General features: G+C 37.3%; 1 protein-coding gene across 3 annotated transcripts; it reads left to right on the forward strand.

Annotated features, from left to right (window-relative positions):
- The first annotated feature begins 2004 nt into the window (after window positions 1-2004).
- Window positions 2005-7602, forward strand: LOC114276427 (dihydroorotase, mitochondrial-like). Of its 3 annotated transcripts, XM_082883716.1 has the most exons (6): window positions 2005-2142; window positions 2651-2755; window positions 3623-3697; window positions 5165-5310; window positions 6497-6678; window positions 7562-7602. In XM_082883716.1, the coding sequence occupies exons 3-5, from the start codon at window positions 3668-3670 to the stop codon at window positions 6576-6578; spliced, it is 258 nt and encodes an 85-aa protein (XP_082739842.1). In that variant the 5' UTR covers window positions 2005-2142; window positions 2651-2755; window positions 3623-3667; the 3' UTR covers window positions 6579-6678; window positions 7562-7602. The 3 variants fall into 3 exon arrangements, with proteins under 3 accessions (XP_082739842.1, XP_082739840.1, XP_082739841.1); XM_082883714.1 differs by lacking the exon at window positions 3623-3697 and having other exon boundaries at window positions 5194-5310; XM_082883715.1 differs by lacking the exons at window positions 3623-3697; window positions 7562-7602 and adding an exon at window positions 7351-7429 and having other exon boundaries at window positions 5194-5310.
- Window positions 7603-16262: the final 8660 nt, after the last annotated feature.

The raw sequence follows: 16262 nt of genomic DNA on the forward strand, positions 1-16262 counted from the left end.
TGGTAGCTCGAGCGACCAGACACAAAAGAACCTTGCTCGAGCACAAGAAGCGTCGTTCGAGCGAACAATGCGAAGCTTCAGGTCTGCAACCCAGAAGCACGCTCGAGTGTAAGAGTTCTCACTCGAGCGAAGAAACACAAAACATAGAGCTCGCTCGCTCGAGCGACAAAAGCCTCGCTCGAGCGAAGAATACCAACCTTCAAGTCCAATCTAGACACAGATGCATGATCGAATGCAAGAGTGCTCGCTCGAGCGAAGAGACACACCACACAAATCTCGCTCGAGCGCAAGAACCCTCGCTCGAGCTAAGAAGCTAAAACCCAAGGCTTGCTCGAGCGCAAGAAGCTAAAACCCAAGGCTCGCCCGAGAGCAAGATGCCTCGCTCGAGCGAAGATGCCAAATTTTGGACAACAACCATTTGTTCCAACTCACAACCAACCTGTACCAACTCACCCAACACGACCCAAAACTCAAACACAAAGGATTTAAAGGACGGAAACAAGATATAGACAACAACAACCATGACGGAACCCAAGTCCGGAACAAAAAAAATGACGGGGAAAACCAAGATCGCTATAAGATCGGACGGGAGGGTGCTGTTGAGTCTGTGGGAACCCACCAGAGATCCCGTTTTAATAATTCGAACCGTTCAATATGTAGAAATCATCGAGTACTATGTTTGTAAAATATCATGTTGATCGGATATCGTTAACTACGTGATCAAATCAGTTTTGTATAAAAACAAAATGGACAGTGAAAAAATAAACAGTTGACAGAAAATTGATTCGATGAGTTAGCTATCGATATCCGATCAACTTGATTTTTTACAAGCATATAGTACTCGACAATTTGTGCACATTGAACGGTTTAGATTATCAAAACGGAACTCGTGGTGGGCCCCACAGGCCCAACAACACCCTCATATTTGATCTGAGACTGAAGAGAAGCCACTGCCTTCTAAAATAACACTGACATCCCAGGACATGCAAGACCGTTTTGGTCTGTTTTGGGAAGTTTCTATTTTAATTTAAAAGTAAAAAGATTATTATAAAAAGATTATTTTTATTTTTGGATTAAGTTTTTTTTATATTCACATCTCAACATGAGAGAATTTGAGGGAGTTATGGAGTCTACCACACATCTTGTTTCGATGATTCAAATTGTTACTTTTTAAGATTCGTTAAGTAGAATACTCATGTAAAAAATTAAGATGATCGAATATCGGTAGCTATATGTTTGAATCGTATATGTTTCATTTTTTAAAGCAAGATGATTCAAATATATAGCTACTAATATCATATCATCTTGATTTTTTACATAAATATTCTATTTAACGAGTCTAAAAAAGTGAACGGTTCGGATCACCAAAATTGATTCCAAAATGGATATACCAAACCCAAACGCTATCTCAAGTTGAGAAGCCAAACCCTTTATTTTATACATATCTTTTTGTAAAAATTTAAAAGGTACTAAAAAATCCAATTCCCAAAACAATCCTTGCATTGTGTTTGGTTTAAGGATTTAGGAAGAGATTTGAAAAGGAAAAGAAAAAAGTGAGTAAAATTCATCTATTTTCACACACATACGCACACACATATATATTTTCAAATCTCTTTCCAAATTCATGAACCAAAGACAGTCCAATGTCATAATAAAATACTTATAATATCCTTACTTGGTTTACCTTATTTCACCGCCAAAATAGCTTACCTCTTCCTACTAGAGGTGGTCATTCGTTAGTTTGAGTCGGGTTCGGATTGAGTCGACATTACATAATAAAGAATTTTGTATTTGTTCAAGTTCGACCCGGTCCAGCCCTTACATTGGGCCTCTATTTCTATCTAAATTTGACCTAAAAAATAATTATAAATCTCAAATTTACCCATCGAGCTATATGTTAAAAAAATAAAATTTAAAACATTTTATAATTACATTCAAATAATTACATTCAATCATATTATATTTCTCAAATAAATATACTGATATAATTATAAATCGAAAGAATTCAACCAAATATCACCACAAATGTGAGTGAGAGTGAGAGAGGAACTCTCGCTGAGGAGTCGCCGCCTTGCTCCGCCGCCGCCGACGAGGAGTGGTTGCATTCGGATTCAAGAAGCTGTTATTGAAAAGATTCAACAGGTTCATACTCCAAGCTTGTATCAATTTCAGTAGCTCCTAAAATTACAGAGATTTCAAACTTGTATTCGACCATCTCTCTCAATTTCAGAGATTTGGGATGGGTTACTCTAAAATTAATTGCTTTCTGTTGTCTGTTCTGTTTTGGTCTGAAATCAAACCAGAACAAATTGGGTCATCAATTTGCTATTGCTCGAACTCTTTTGAATTTAGCGTTGTTTTTCATGTTGATGTGAATTATGTGCAATTACAAGGACTGAATGAGAATTGTTCGCTGCCACACTTGCCGGCCACAACACTGTTTTAACTCTCTCTTTCACTCCTTCATCTCTCTGCTTCACAACACACCCTAGAGTTCAAATCACCATATCTCTACACAGCCCGATGACCAAAACACCAAACCCCTTTAACAAATCTAAATTCCTATAAATGTATGTATATATGTTTTTTATATCGTTATTCAATAGGTTTTTTTTCCCCTTCTAATTTTGGGGTTTCTTTGATATTACAGTGAATGGTTATGGGTTATGGTGGGTTAAGGTTTTGGAATTATGGAGGCATATTTGAGGTTGCTGGTGATTGTCCATCCAGTTAGCCTGTTCAGAGCATTTGAAAGGTCCATTTTTGTTGTTGTTGTTGTTGTTGTTGGTCTTGTAGTTTTTCTCTTTTGTATCTTAATGACTGACATTTGATATGTGTGAGTTGCATTGTTTATATTCCTGGGAGCTCAAGCTAGGCTTGTTTATACAATCAAATTGAGACAAGCAAAGCTCGAGTTGCCCAACTGCTTGTGGTATTTTTACAATAGAAAGAAATATATGCTAGACATAGAGATTGAAAAAGAAACACTAAACACGTTTGAAAAATAGCAACTATCCCATGAACAACATACTGTTACTTTGAATAAGTCAAAGACCAACTTTGGACTTACAAAAAATAAATATAGACATGTTTGAATTCGATTCCCAACACTGCTAACTAAGCTGAGCTTAGCCATAATTCTCTGTTGAGCTTGAGCACAACTAATTTTCATTGTGCACGACTACTCAACTTGGCTTGACTCAATGACAGCCCAACCACGTGATCCTACATGATGCATAAGATCAGGCCACGTGAGCCTAGAACCCCCAATATAGCAAAAATGCATAACATTAACAGTTAGGGTCCATTACATAAGTAGGGTTGGCTAGCCTAACATGTACTCGTGAACTTGCCAAAATCCAGATTGCACCCACTTAGAACCCACCCAAAGAATATTTGAGAAAACTCCAAGTCATTCTCTTATTGAAACTATTTATGTGATTTTGTTTCATGCAACTGACATGAGATTGGGTTAATTATATTGCCAACCATTCAAATCATAGTTTATAGATAGGAACAAGTAATGTTTGGTATTTGTAAGACACCCAAAATGGGATTATTTTTGAAATATATAATTTGGGCACTTGATTTTTCTGATCATATGCTTATTTACTTTCAACAGAGAAGACAATCATATTCATCAAAAGCCTTAGGTGCAACATAGAGAATGATAAAGACTTTGGCATTGCCTTACAAAGTATGTACTTTTCTTTTAGTTAACCACAACTTTAATGCAAAATTGGTGATTCGTTTTTGTTTTTGTTTTTTTTTTGTTGTGCATGTGTGCGTGTGCGTGTGCGTGTGTGTAAAAACTACTCAGCAAATTTGAAAGTGGAATCTGGGTGGTTATTTCATCTATTCGCCAATGCAAAACAGAGAGCTCCTGCTGCATATGCATAGTATGCAATATGTATAAACTATGTTAGATGGTAATATTACAGTAGCATATTGATGTAAGAAGCATGGACGCTTCTAAGAATGTGTCATGTCGTGTCGGGCTATGCTTTGTCGAACACCGACATGACACAACACTCATCAGATATTTCTTGACACCTGGTGTACGCACATGATCAACTATTGTTTAAAATTTTCTAGAACACTTGGGGAACATATGTGTATCGTTTAGATACAAATAAAACACATTAGAAGTTTGATTACAACAATTTGGAATTCAATGATAAAGAAAAACAATGCACACGTATACCTATTCTCTTCTTTTAGACTTCATAAATTAGTCTTACATTGCATTTTGTTGTTATTTTTTAATTAAATATTCATATACATGATATACAATAATTTCTTATCCTTATGGATGACATATAATAAATATATAAAAGTATACGTGTCCCATGCGTTGTGTCCCTACATTTTTTGAAATTTTTTTGTGTCGGTGTGTCCTTGTCCATGCTTCTTATATATTGACTTCCATGAAGGACCACCTATGATTAATTAGTCCCACTACAATTAACTTTGTCGTGGATTTTGCATGAAGAATATGTTGAAGAATTTGATTTTGCTGCTTGGTTACATTAATGGACTGTTAATCTGATAAAAAACCCTGTACTACGAGCCTGCTCATATATCAAATGCTTTTGTATCAAATATTAGTGGCATGTTTTCCCAACCATAATTTAATGTCCTCAGCCATTGTGTAAACTCAGTATGCCTGTAAAAAGAATCAGTAACAAATTCTTTCATCATATTCCCTAGTTTTTGGAATTGTTTGTCATTGGTAACTGTCCAGCAATTATGGGACCTGATCATGAACAAGATTGTTCTTGTTTCTCCTTAAAATAGGGAAATGACACATAATAAAGATGCTGATTGGTTCTGGACTTTCTTGTGTTGAAGTAGGATAAATTTTAGTTGAGTTATGTGTCTGCTTGCATCTTCCATGTCAAAATATGAAATGAAAGTGAAGCATACAAAGTGGTTGTCTTACAATTGTTGTGTTAGAATCACAACGTACATAACTTTGCAAATCATATTCTAGTGTTAAACATCAACAATTGACACTACATTTTTTGATATTAAACAAGAGTGTACGTATGATATTCAAGATGAGGACAGGGATTGTTATGGTCTTCATTTTGTTGCACTTTCCTTCAACATTAGTCTTCTAAAAAATTCTATCTAACCGATTGTGACATTCATTATGTTATAGGCATCAACTTTACCTTTTGCAAATGTTAGGGGGCTTAATCAGTTAAAAACCAAAGGAGCCAAGATGGAGCTTTCTATGACGCAACCAGATGATTGGCATCTTCACCTCTGTGATGGTGACCTTCTTGAAGGTGTTAGCTCTCACAGGTAATTTTGTGGGAGAAAAATTGTAATATTTGTTTTGCATACATTCATTTAGTTAGGGGAATTTTTGTAATTCTGATACTGATTCAAAGTATCATTAGTTTATTTTTCTTTATGAAGTTAGTTTAGTTGTGAACTATGAAGCACCGGTACTCCTAAAATGTTGCCGTACAAGTACCGGGTACGTACCTGGTACGGGTACGCGTACCGGTACGGCTGCACGCGTACCGGGTACGGCCAAAAGGGGTCTGGTACGTCTGGTACATTTGGGTACGGCATGGGTGCGGAGGGGGTACGCCATGGGTACGTTCCGGGGCAAAAAATACTCAAAAACTACATGTATACATACATAGAGAGAGGGAGAGAGAGATAACCTCGTGCTTTAAACATACCATAAACACATCTATAGAGGGAATCGAGAGAGAGACAGAGGAGATGGAAGAGATCGAACCTGATAGTGTAGAGAGGCGTCGCCTTTGTGTGCTAGGGCAATGAAGGATTCTAGGGTTTTCTCTTCGATCGATCGATCAATCGTCTCTCTCTTTGACCGATCTTCTGCTCACTGTTGATCGATCGTCTTCGTCTCTCTCCTTTCTCTCTCTCTCCGTCTCTCGATCGCCTCTGTTCTCTTGTTCTCTCTCTTCGTCTCTCGATCGCCTTTGCTCTCTCGCCTCTGCTCCTCTTCGTCTCTGTCTCTTTGATCCGTATTGAGGCGTCAAAACCTCCTCTTCGTCTCTCTCTCTCTCTTTGACTCTTCTTAGATATATAATATAATATATAATAATATAAGATATATAATATAATATATAATATAAGATATATAATATAATAATATATAAATAATATAAGATATATAATATAAGATATATAACATAATTGGTGATTCATATAATATATAATAATATAATAAATTTTTATATATAATGTAATTGATCATGTATAATATATAATATAATTGATCATATATAATATATATAATAAATTTTATAAATTATAATTTTTATCATATATAATAAAAATATATATATTTATTGGCGTACCGCAGCCGTACCCGTATCATACTTTTTTGAATTTTGACGTATCGACGTACCCGCACTCGTATCCGTACCGTACTCGTACCCGTACCTGTGCTTCATAGGTTGTGAAGGGTTATAATTTGTATTTTATCTGCTATTCATTATGCCTACAGTGCATTTCATTTTGGAAGGGGAATAGTTGTGCCAAATTTAAAACCTCCCATCAAGACAACAGCTGCAGCGGTGGCTTACTGAGAATCCATCTTGAAAGCATTACCTGCCAATAGTGACTTCATACCTCTGATGACCCTTTACTTGACAGATACCACAACTCCTGAGGAGAACAAACTTGCTAGTGAGTATTACCAACAACTTGCATTCTGATAGTCTTTTAGGTTCTTAACATTCTGAAGATTATTAGATTTTACTTGAGTCACATATTTAATTCAATATGTACTTATTGAAGCTTAACAGAAGTTATCAATTGCACTTCTCTGTAACTCATTTTTTCCTTGTTGCTTCAGTGTTTTTGTTCAGAACACAGTTTTTAGTCAGGAACTTTGTTCTATGCTTCCTAGTAAACTGTTATGTTTCTTTTGCTATTTGGGATTGACTTTCTCTTCCTCTAGGGAAATCAATTGTGGCTACAAGTGGCAGGCGATGTTATGTATTATCAGCATAGCTACCATTGATTTGCATAATTAACTTAATAAATTTGATAATTAACATAATAGATTTAAAGGAAATCTTCAACATTTAAGAGGTCAGGCTAGTGAGATGTTTTGATTAATATTGAAAGGCATGTTCAATATGTGGATTAATTTTTTATTTTTTATTTTTTATTTTATTTTTTTAATTTTTCAGTTCGATCTTTTGATTTCCAATGTCGCCAAATTTTATAATGGTGGGGCTGTTCTGTTTTTTTTTTTTTTTAAATTATTAATTGATGTTACCTGTAGATTGGTATTTTGGCAAATAACTTGTGCTTGGAAATTTGGATCTTCATTGAACAAAATTTCTGCTACAGGTTAACTTCATGGCTTCAAAATAACCAAGCAATATCTCACTGTATCTGAAGTTTAATATGTTCATTTAGTTTGTGACATGTAGGTTGGCTAGTCCTTGTCATTCTTGAAAACTACTTGGTCAATTTATCAAGAGAGATAAAATTTGGTTTTTTCTTTTTTCACTTATTTCTTTATGCTTGGTTGAAATGAACACGGTGATTGCTGTAACAGGAGAAAGTGGGGTTGTATATGCTGTAAAGCTGTATCCTGCTTGTTAAAATCCACCCACTCTCCACCTACTTCACCCACTTAAACCTACTCCACTAAACCTAACCCACTACACCACTACCACCTCACCTACTCCACTAAACCTAACCCACTACACCACTACCACCTCACCTACTCCACTAAACCTAACCCACTACACCACTACCACCTCCACTTCACCTACTCCTTACCTACTACACACTCACCCTCTTCTATATATAGGAATCATGAATCATTGTAATAGACATCAATATATCAATCAATAATAATACATACAATTTATTCTCTCTCTTTCTCTATACATTATTTCTTACATGGTATCAGAGCTGGTTTAAAACCTAGTATTTTCGCTTCCCCGGCGGGCGGCAACCTCACCTTAGCCGCCCGCCGGACCTCAACCTATTCCGCTGATAAAATCAACAAAGATTTGTGCAACTGTAGTCATGTGTGAGGCTGATGGAGAAGAATTCTTCACCTCATATGACGAGACAGTCTGGAACTGGAAACACTGCAACATTCTGCTCTGGAATTCTGCAGCAGCTAGATTATAGCTTGGTTGAGTGCCAAGCTTTGGTTCTTCCACCCACTCTTGAACTTGCCCAACAAAGTGTGAAGGTTCATGCTTGTGTTGGAGGGACTAGTGTGCGCGAAGATCAGCGCATTCTCTCCAGTGGGGTTCATGTTGTTGTTGGTACTCCTGGTCGTGTGTTTGACATGTTGCGGAGACAATCACTTCGCTCTGTTTACATCAAAATGTTTGTCTTGGATGAAGCTGATGAAATGCTGTCACGAGGTTTTTTAAAAATCAGATCTATGATATTTTCCAGTTGCTGCCACCCAAAATCCAGGTTGGGGTGTTCTCTGCCACAATGCCACCAGAGGCTCTTGAAATCACCAGGAAATTCATGAATAAGCCTGGAAAGAGAAAAAGCTCATGCTAGGATTTGCGAAGTGATTCGCTGCAGGAATTTTGGCTTTGGATGAAACCCTTACCATACTCCACTCATTCTCTCCAACTGTTCTAACTTTTTATTTTTATTATTATTATTATTATATCAAATAATCAATGCACTCATGTTCCCCACTAACAGTGTCCACTTTTGACCCAAACCATTTTCAATCCATCATTTCTCCTTCACCTTTTGCACCCCACTCACCGACTCTCTCTCCACTTTATCACATGGGTTTGTCCCTCTCTCTCCTCCATTTGATTTCAAAAATCACTTATTTTTATTTATTTTTTCCAAGTCACTTTTCCTCTTTTTTAAATACCCCACTTTATTTTGAAACAATCGCACTGATGTTTTTCATATAATCCATTTATAAATATTTTTTATCTATTTTTTTTCTCCCTTGTTTTCTTTCATTTTATTTTTATTTTTTCAACAAAACACTCCCAAAACAAAACAAAAACAACATTTTACAAACTTGTCATTTCTTCATGCCGGGGATCAACCCCGATCAGCATTTTACATTCTAAAAAAAAAAATAATAATAAAAATAAAAATAAAAAAACACAAAACAAAACAAAACACAACCAACACAAATCGGAACAGTGGGATTTTTCTTCTCGCCTATTCCGCCGGTCTTTTCTTCTTGCCACCGTCTTGGGCGGCCCTTGCCGGTGTTGCCTCCGTGTTTCCCACTCCACTGGGCATGATCACTACTCCCTGCTCCTCCACTGCAGCATATGGCGGCCCTCCAAATCGGAACATAAAACTGGCCTTCCGTTTCAGCTCCTTGTTTTCCGCCTTTAGCACACTTATCTCTGCTCGCGCATCCTTATACATGCGTTGGAGCAGAGCCAGTTGGGCGTTTAACTGCTGCACCTCATTTGTCCTACTCTGCAGCCGGTTCGACAAATTTGTAACCGCAGTCATGGTTTCCACACATGACTTCAAGGTATACTGATTAGCCTCCACATCCGACTGCACCGCCATTTTTTGCTCCACCGACCGCATCGGAAAGTTCAACGGAGCAAAACCAGAGGTGTTTGGTTGAGGTTCACTGGCCACCGCACCAGTTATTTCTCTTGTGGACTCGTTCAGTTCTAGAAAGAGCGTGAGCAGACCACGGGAAGAGGAGGCCATGTTCTGGGTAGCTGGACGGGAAGAAGAGGCCATGTTGCTGAGTGTTTCAGAGACGGGTTGGTTACAGAGTATTACAGAGTTTCTTTCTCAGCAAAGGAAGAGTTGTTTTCAGAGGATTTTCGAAGTTTTTTTGTCTGCCTCAGCCTCAGCATCAACCTTGGTTAAATAGCGAGGCAGCCACGCGTATCGCGCGCCACTTGACGCCAGACGACAAACGGGCGCGCCAGTCAAGGCACTCACGTGCCTCGCCATCATGTCCGGCACATCTTTTTATGACTTGGGCTCGCCTTTTGATGGCACGTCTTTTTATGGATTGGGCACGCCTTTTGATGGCACGCCTTTTTATGGATTGGGCACGCCTTTTGATGGCACGCCTTTTGAAAGATTGGGCACACCTTTTGAGGGTGCGACTTTTTAGGGGTCCGACAAGACTCTGTAAACTGTCCCGACATTTGATTCCGGTTAGCTTTTCCAAGGGTCCGACAAGACTCTGTAAACTGTCCCGACATTGATTCCGGTTAGCTCCTTTATGGGTCCGACAAGACTCTGTAAACTGTCCCGACATTGATTCCGGTTAGCTCCTTCATGGGTCCGACAAGACTCTGTAAACTGTCCCGACATTGATTTCGGTTAGTTTCTACAAGGGTCCAGCAAGACCCCGTAAACTGTCCTGCTACAACGGTCCGACATGACCCCATAAACTGTCTTCTACAACGGTCTGACACGACCACACAGTGTCTGCTACAACGGTCCGACATGACCCCGTAAACTGTCTGCTACAACGGTCCGACATGACCCCATAAACTGTCTTCTACATCGGTCTGACACCGCCATCCAGTGTCCTCTACACCGTTATGACACCACCATACAGTGTCCTCTACATGGTTATGACACCCCCATACAGTGTCCTCTACAACGTTATGACACCACCATCCAGTGTCTTCACCAATGGTCTGACACGACCATACAGTGTCTCTTATCCTCTTTTATTTTTATGTATTTTCTTGTTTTGTTACTCTCTCCAAACTCAAGTTGGTTAGTTCCTATCCCCCTTGAGTTTGCGGGGGGCTGTTAAAATCCACCCACTCTCCACCTACTTCACCCACTTAAACCTACTCCACTAAACCTAACCCACTACACCACTACCACCTCACCTACTCCACTAAACCTAACCCACTACACCACTACCACCTCACCTACTCCACTAAACCTAACCCACTACACCACTACCACCTCCACTTCACCTACTCCTTACCTACTACACACTCACCCTCTTTTATATATAGGAATCATGAATCATTGTAATAGACATCAATATATCAATCAATAATAATACATACAATTTATTCTCTCTCTTTCTCTATACATTATTTCTTACACTGCTGGTGCTACAACAAATTCTCAAGATGGTGTAACAGATTTATTTGGGAAATGTCTACCTGTTCTTGAGGAAATGGTTAAGCATAATATGCCTCTTCTGGTAATTTCACTAATTTTAATCAGCTAGTAAACATCTACTTGTTCGATTAGAGTTGTGAAAAACTATTACGCTTTGTGTGTGTGTGTGTTTTTTTTTTTGGGTGGGGGGGGGGGGCATTTCTCCACTAATCATGTTTGTAATATCGTTTGTAGGTTGTTATTAAGAACAAAAATTTGAACATAAAGACAGTTTAAATTAACTTCTTAGGATCAATTGCATTGTTCATCGGTGAATGTTGGGCATTTCTCCACTAATCATGTTTGCAATATCGTTTGTAGGTTGTTATTAAGAACAAAAATTTGAACATAAAGACATTTTAAATTAACTTCTTAGGATCAATTGCATTGTTCATCGGTGAATGTTAGGCTTATCCATCAAGAAAATAACATTGCTTCATGTGATGCTGATATTTTGAAACACCATTTAGGGATTTCTACCTTAAAGCAGGTTACTCCAATGCATATTGTGTTCTCCTGTCAGGACATCCTTAGACAACATTGAAAGAACTCTAAACAAATATATGTATATATATATATACATATTGGTAAGACAAATGGAAACAAAGGAAGAATCAAAACCAACTACTTTGTAGGTTATTATGCGACCCACAAATACCATGAGTCCTTTGTGGACTGCAATGGCAGATTCACAGAGGTTTTCCTAGTTTGCTTTTGGCTTCAAGAGTGATAGTGTCGCTCTATAGGGACATATCCACTCTCATATTCTCCTGTTGGGTCCCAGCACCTTAAAACAAATCTCATAACTACAAAGACTCAATATGATTGTTGCAAAAGTACTTGATGCATTCACCGATTGATATCCTTGGGTCCAATCCACTTTAGTTTGTGTTTTTATTCTTAGCTTTTATAAGAACGTAAGATGAGTATATGCGTGATGCTTATCCATCAAACATCGGATTGAAAGTGTCAGGCAAACCTATGATTTTGGGCAAAACTGACCTTGTACTATTTCCAAACCCTGGTTGAGTCTAAACAAGTTTATCAAAAAAAGAAATGAGTTCCTTCTGGTCGTCAATAGGCATATCTGCTTCTACGGCATAATTGCAGAAGGCCAAATGACACTTCATTAGAGAAACTTTACAGGCTGTAAGATGTGAGCTGCTTCATAAGAGGATATCTTGTTTATTTTTCGAAGACACAGCCTCAATTCAACTCAACAAGCATAGTTGTCAAATCGAGATTCGTATCGTGAATCGAAATGGCCTTGTACCGAATCGCGAATCGAATCGAATCGTGAATCGTAAAGATTCAGTCACTTTTTTTAAAATTATTTAAAAATATATATCTACACATTTAGATGTTAAATATATCTTATGAATATAAAATATTTAGACTTAAATCAATGAAAATGTTATTTTGAATAATAATCACGTAGTTTAATAGGTAAGAAGTTAACAAAGGTTCTTATGTAAGATCACCATATTACATTTTTTCTTTTTTAGATATTTCTTATCAACCATTCTTAATAAAGATGTAATATCACCATCTTGCCTTTTTTCTTTTTTAGATATTTCTTATCAGCCATTCTTAATAAAGAGAGTAACCAAATAGACAAATTATCAATTTTCAAAGTAACAATAATTAACAATAATGTTGATATTTGGACAATAAGCATGTATACTTTTCTAAGTAACAGTGAGCAAATAATAAGAAGGAATTATTTAGAATCTTTTATTTTAAAGCCTAAAACATTTTAAGGAGTATAACTAACCTCACACATGTAATATTCAATTTAATAAAATAGTAATAGATAATTTATAGTGTAACTTTAAGGGAAAATTGGCCTAGGGTCCCTCTCTCACTTTTCGTAATGGAAGAGATCCACAAAATTATTTTATTATGTCTAAAGTCCCTCAATTCCTACACCCATATATTACAGAGAAATTCCCACCTCTCTCTCTCTCCCCCAATCTACTATGATAGTCATGTAGTCATGCTAGGTTGTGTTTAGCCAGCCCAAATAGTTTGGATTAAGGCTTGTTGACTCTGTTATCAGAATCTTACGATTCACGATTCGATTCACGATTCGATTCGCAATTTTTGCAAAATCGATACGAATCTATTGGTGAATCTATTTTGGAAGTGAATCTCTAGTGAATCGCACGATTCACAATCGATTCACGATTCGATTCACTTTTTACGATTCATGCAACTTTTGAAATTACTGTGTCCGACATATTTTTGACTCTTTTTTTCTTCATCTTTTTAGTGAAAATGGCATAATACAACTTTTAATAGCGTTTAATACCAAAATAACCAGCATATATACATGATTTATTGTTATTTTAGCGATCATGGAGTTTTCAATAGGATCCAATCACATTCAATCAGACCCAACATATTTTTAACCTTTCTTCTCATTTTTTTTTTCTTTTAAAAAATCATAATTTATGTTATAAAGATGTTTAAGATTAAAGTTAGGGGTATTTTTTTTAAGGTCCTTGATATTATGATTTTATAGTATAAAGGATATCAAATATTTTCATGATGCCTAAGGTCCCTCAACATCAATTCAGAGAAATTTCAGTCCCAGAGAAAATTGGTCCAGAGAAAATTCACATCACAGAGAAAATTGGTTCAGAAAAATTCTGGAAAGAATTTCTCTGGACCAACCCAGAGAAAATTTAGTTCAAAAACCAGAGAATTTCTCTGGCTTCAACTCAGAGAAAATTCAGTTAAAAAACCAGAAAATTTCTCTGGTTTCAACTTCAAATGAAAAAAAAAAATTCAATTCACAATTTGGAACCTGGAATGCTTAATTTGGAACACAGAGAATTTCTCTGGACCAGCATTGCTATTGTTTATGGTGATCCCAACACAACTACAATTGTTCCAGCACTTTTCCATACAATCGCTAATGCTAAAGCCCGAATTATCATCACGGTCACTGGATTCGGCCGAGTTGGAAGTGAAAACTCAGAGCAATAACGAGATAAAAAGGACTTTTAATTGACTGCTTTGCCTCTTGTAGAACACAGAGATGCTGAAGGTTTTGAACTCCAGGTTTATCTTCTTGTTCGACATCTTCATCAACCTCTATATCAGTAACTAAACAGCACAAATGATGCACATTACCAAGAAACAACAACAATACCAAAAGCACACATGTACAAGAACACATCATTTGTGTAGTTGACAGATAATACAAGCTGTAGAAGGGCAAATTGAATCAGTTAGATCGAATTTTCTCTGGACTTCACAGAGAAATTCTAGTTTACAGAGATTTTCTCTGGTCCAATTTTCTCTGGACTTCACGGTTCACAGAGAATTTCTCTGGTCGAATTTTCTCTGGACTTCACAGAGAAATTCTGGTTCACAATAAGTTGATGGCTATCCACCAGAAGCAGAATCTTCCATCCATGTATGATGTGATAAAGGAACTTTTTCTCTGTCCATAAAAAATACAGAAGAGCATCCAGAATCTTCCATCCATGCAGAATCTTCTATCCATGTTTGTCCACCAGGGCTTCAAAAGAGCATCCTGCAAAATAAGATCATTGCTCGCTTGTGCTTCTACATCTTGCTTCTCAGTCTTTTCAATTTTAGGAACTCAAGCATCTGTTTCAAACATAGAAGAAGTCGAAATTTTTTCCTCCCCAAAACTCTTAGTCTCCCCGGGCTCTGAAATAGCTACATCTCCTACAACCAGGCATTCCATTCCTTGTTCTTTTGCATCTTGCTTCCCAGATTGATCATCACACTTGTTCATTGTAAGGTGCAAATCTAAAGCATCAGGGACAAAAGTTTTCTCACAAGGCACATCATCCAATGGGTTAGCCTTGAGAGGAACATCTGAAGTGTCCTCCACATTAGCCCCCACTAACAAGCCTTCTTTGACTAGATATATTGGATTTGCCACATTTTCAGAAGAACCAGTATTGATCTTGGTTTCAGGTTCAGCAGCCTCAAACTTTGAAGCAACAACCTTCTGCAAAATAGGATCATTGCTCTCTGGTGCCTCTGCATCAACTTCCTTCGAAGTCTTTTCAGTTTCAGAATCAACAACTGGAGCTGCTGTTTCCAACGTTGACAAAGTTGAAATCTTTTTCTCTTCCAAACTGTCAGTATCCCCAGGCTCTGAAACAACTATATCATCTAGCTCAGAAGCTTTCAGTTCTTGTTCTTCAGCATCTTCCTTCACCAATTGATCCTCACACTTGTCAGTTGTAACATCCAAAACTGAAACTTCCATTTCCAAAACAAAAGCATCAGGAGCATATGGATTCAGCATTGACAGTAACAGCTGAAGTGCCCTGAACATCAGTCTGCACTATCGAATTTTTTTCGACTAGATCTCTTGAATCCTCCATATTTACGAATGAACCAGTATTGAGATTGGTTCCAACTTCACAAACCTCAGGCTTCGAAACAACATCTTGCAGAATAGGATCATTTATCTCTTGTGTTTCTGCAGAAACGTCCTTCTCAGTCTTTTGGATTTCAGGATCAACAACTGCAGCTACTGTTCCCAATGTTGAAACAAAATTTCTCTCCTTTACACTAGCCACCAGACTCTGAAACAAATGCTTCCTCTAGAACATGAATTTTCATCTCTTGTGCTTTTGCATCTATTTTCTCAGTCTGATTGCCAATCTTACCTGAGGATATGGCAGCACTGCCAATCTTACCCCATTCTATTACCATAAAAAATACAAAGAATCAATGTACATAGAGATAGAGAGACCCTGTTTCAGTACTCTCTCCCTCTTCAAAACCCTTATTTATCTGGGTTGGTCCAGAGAAATTCTCTGGTTTGGTCCATAGGAGAAATTTGAACAACCAAATATATATACCTATCAAAACATATAATCATATTCTACATCAGTTTATACACACAAAAACTTAAGAATCAAATTCAATTTGATTCTTAAGTTTCTAGTCCTGCTAAAAGGTTTTCATCAAGAAAAATGCTATTTTAGCTATGGTATATGCAGAACACCTTGCTAGGAGGTAGAGGAGCTCTTGGCAAATGGGGAGGCACCAATTCTACAATCCAGCCTTGCTCTCCTCCCACCATTCCAATTTCTTGTTGCTGCAAAAAATTGAATTATAACAATCTCATTTTACAATATCCC

This window comes from Camellia sinensis, chromosome 8, assembly GCF_055761805.1.
Source record: "Camellia sinensis isolate YWXY chromosome 8, ASM5576180v1, whole genome shotgun sequence".
Taxonomy (NCBI): Eukaryota; Viridiplantae; Streptophyta; class Magnoliopsida; order Ericales; family Theaceae; genus Camellia; species Camellia sinensis.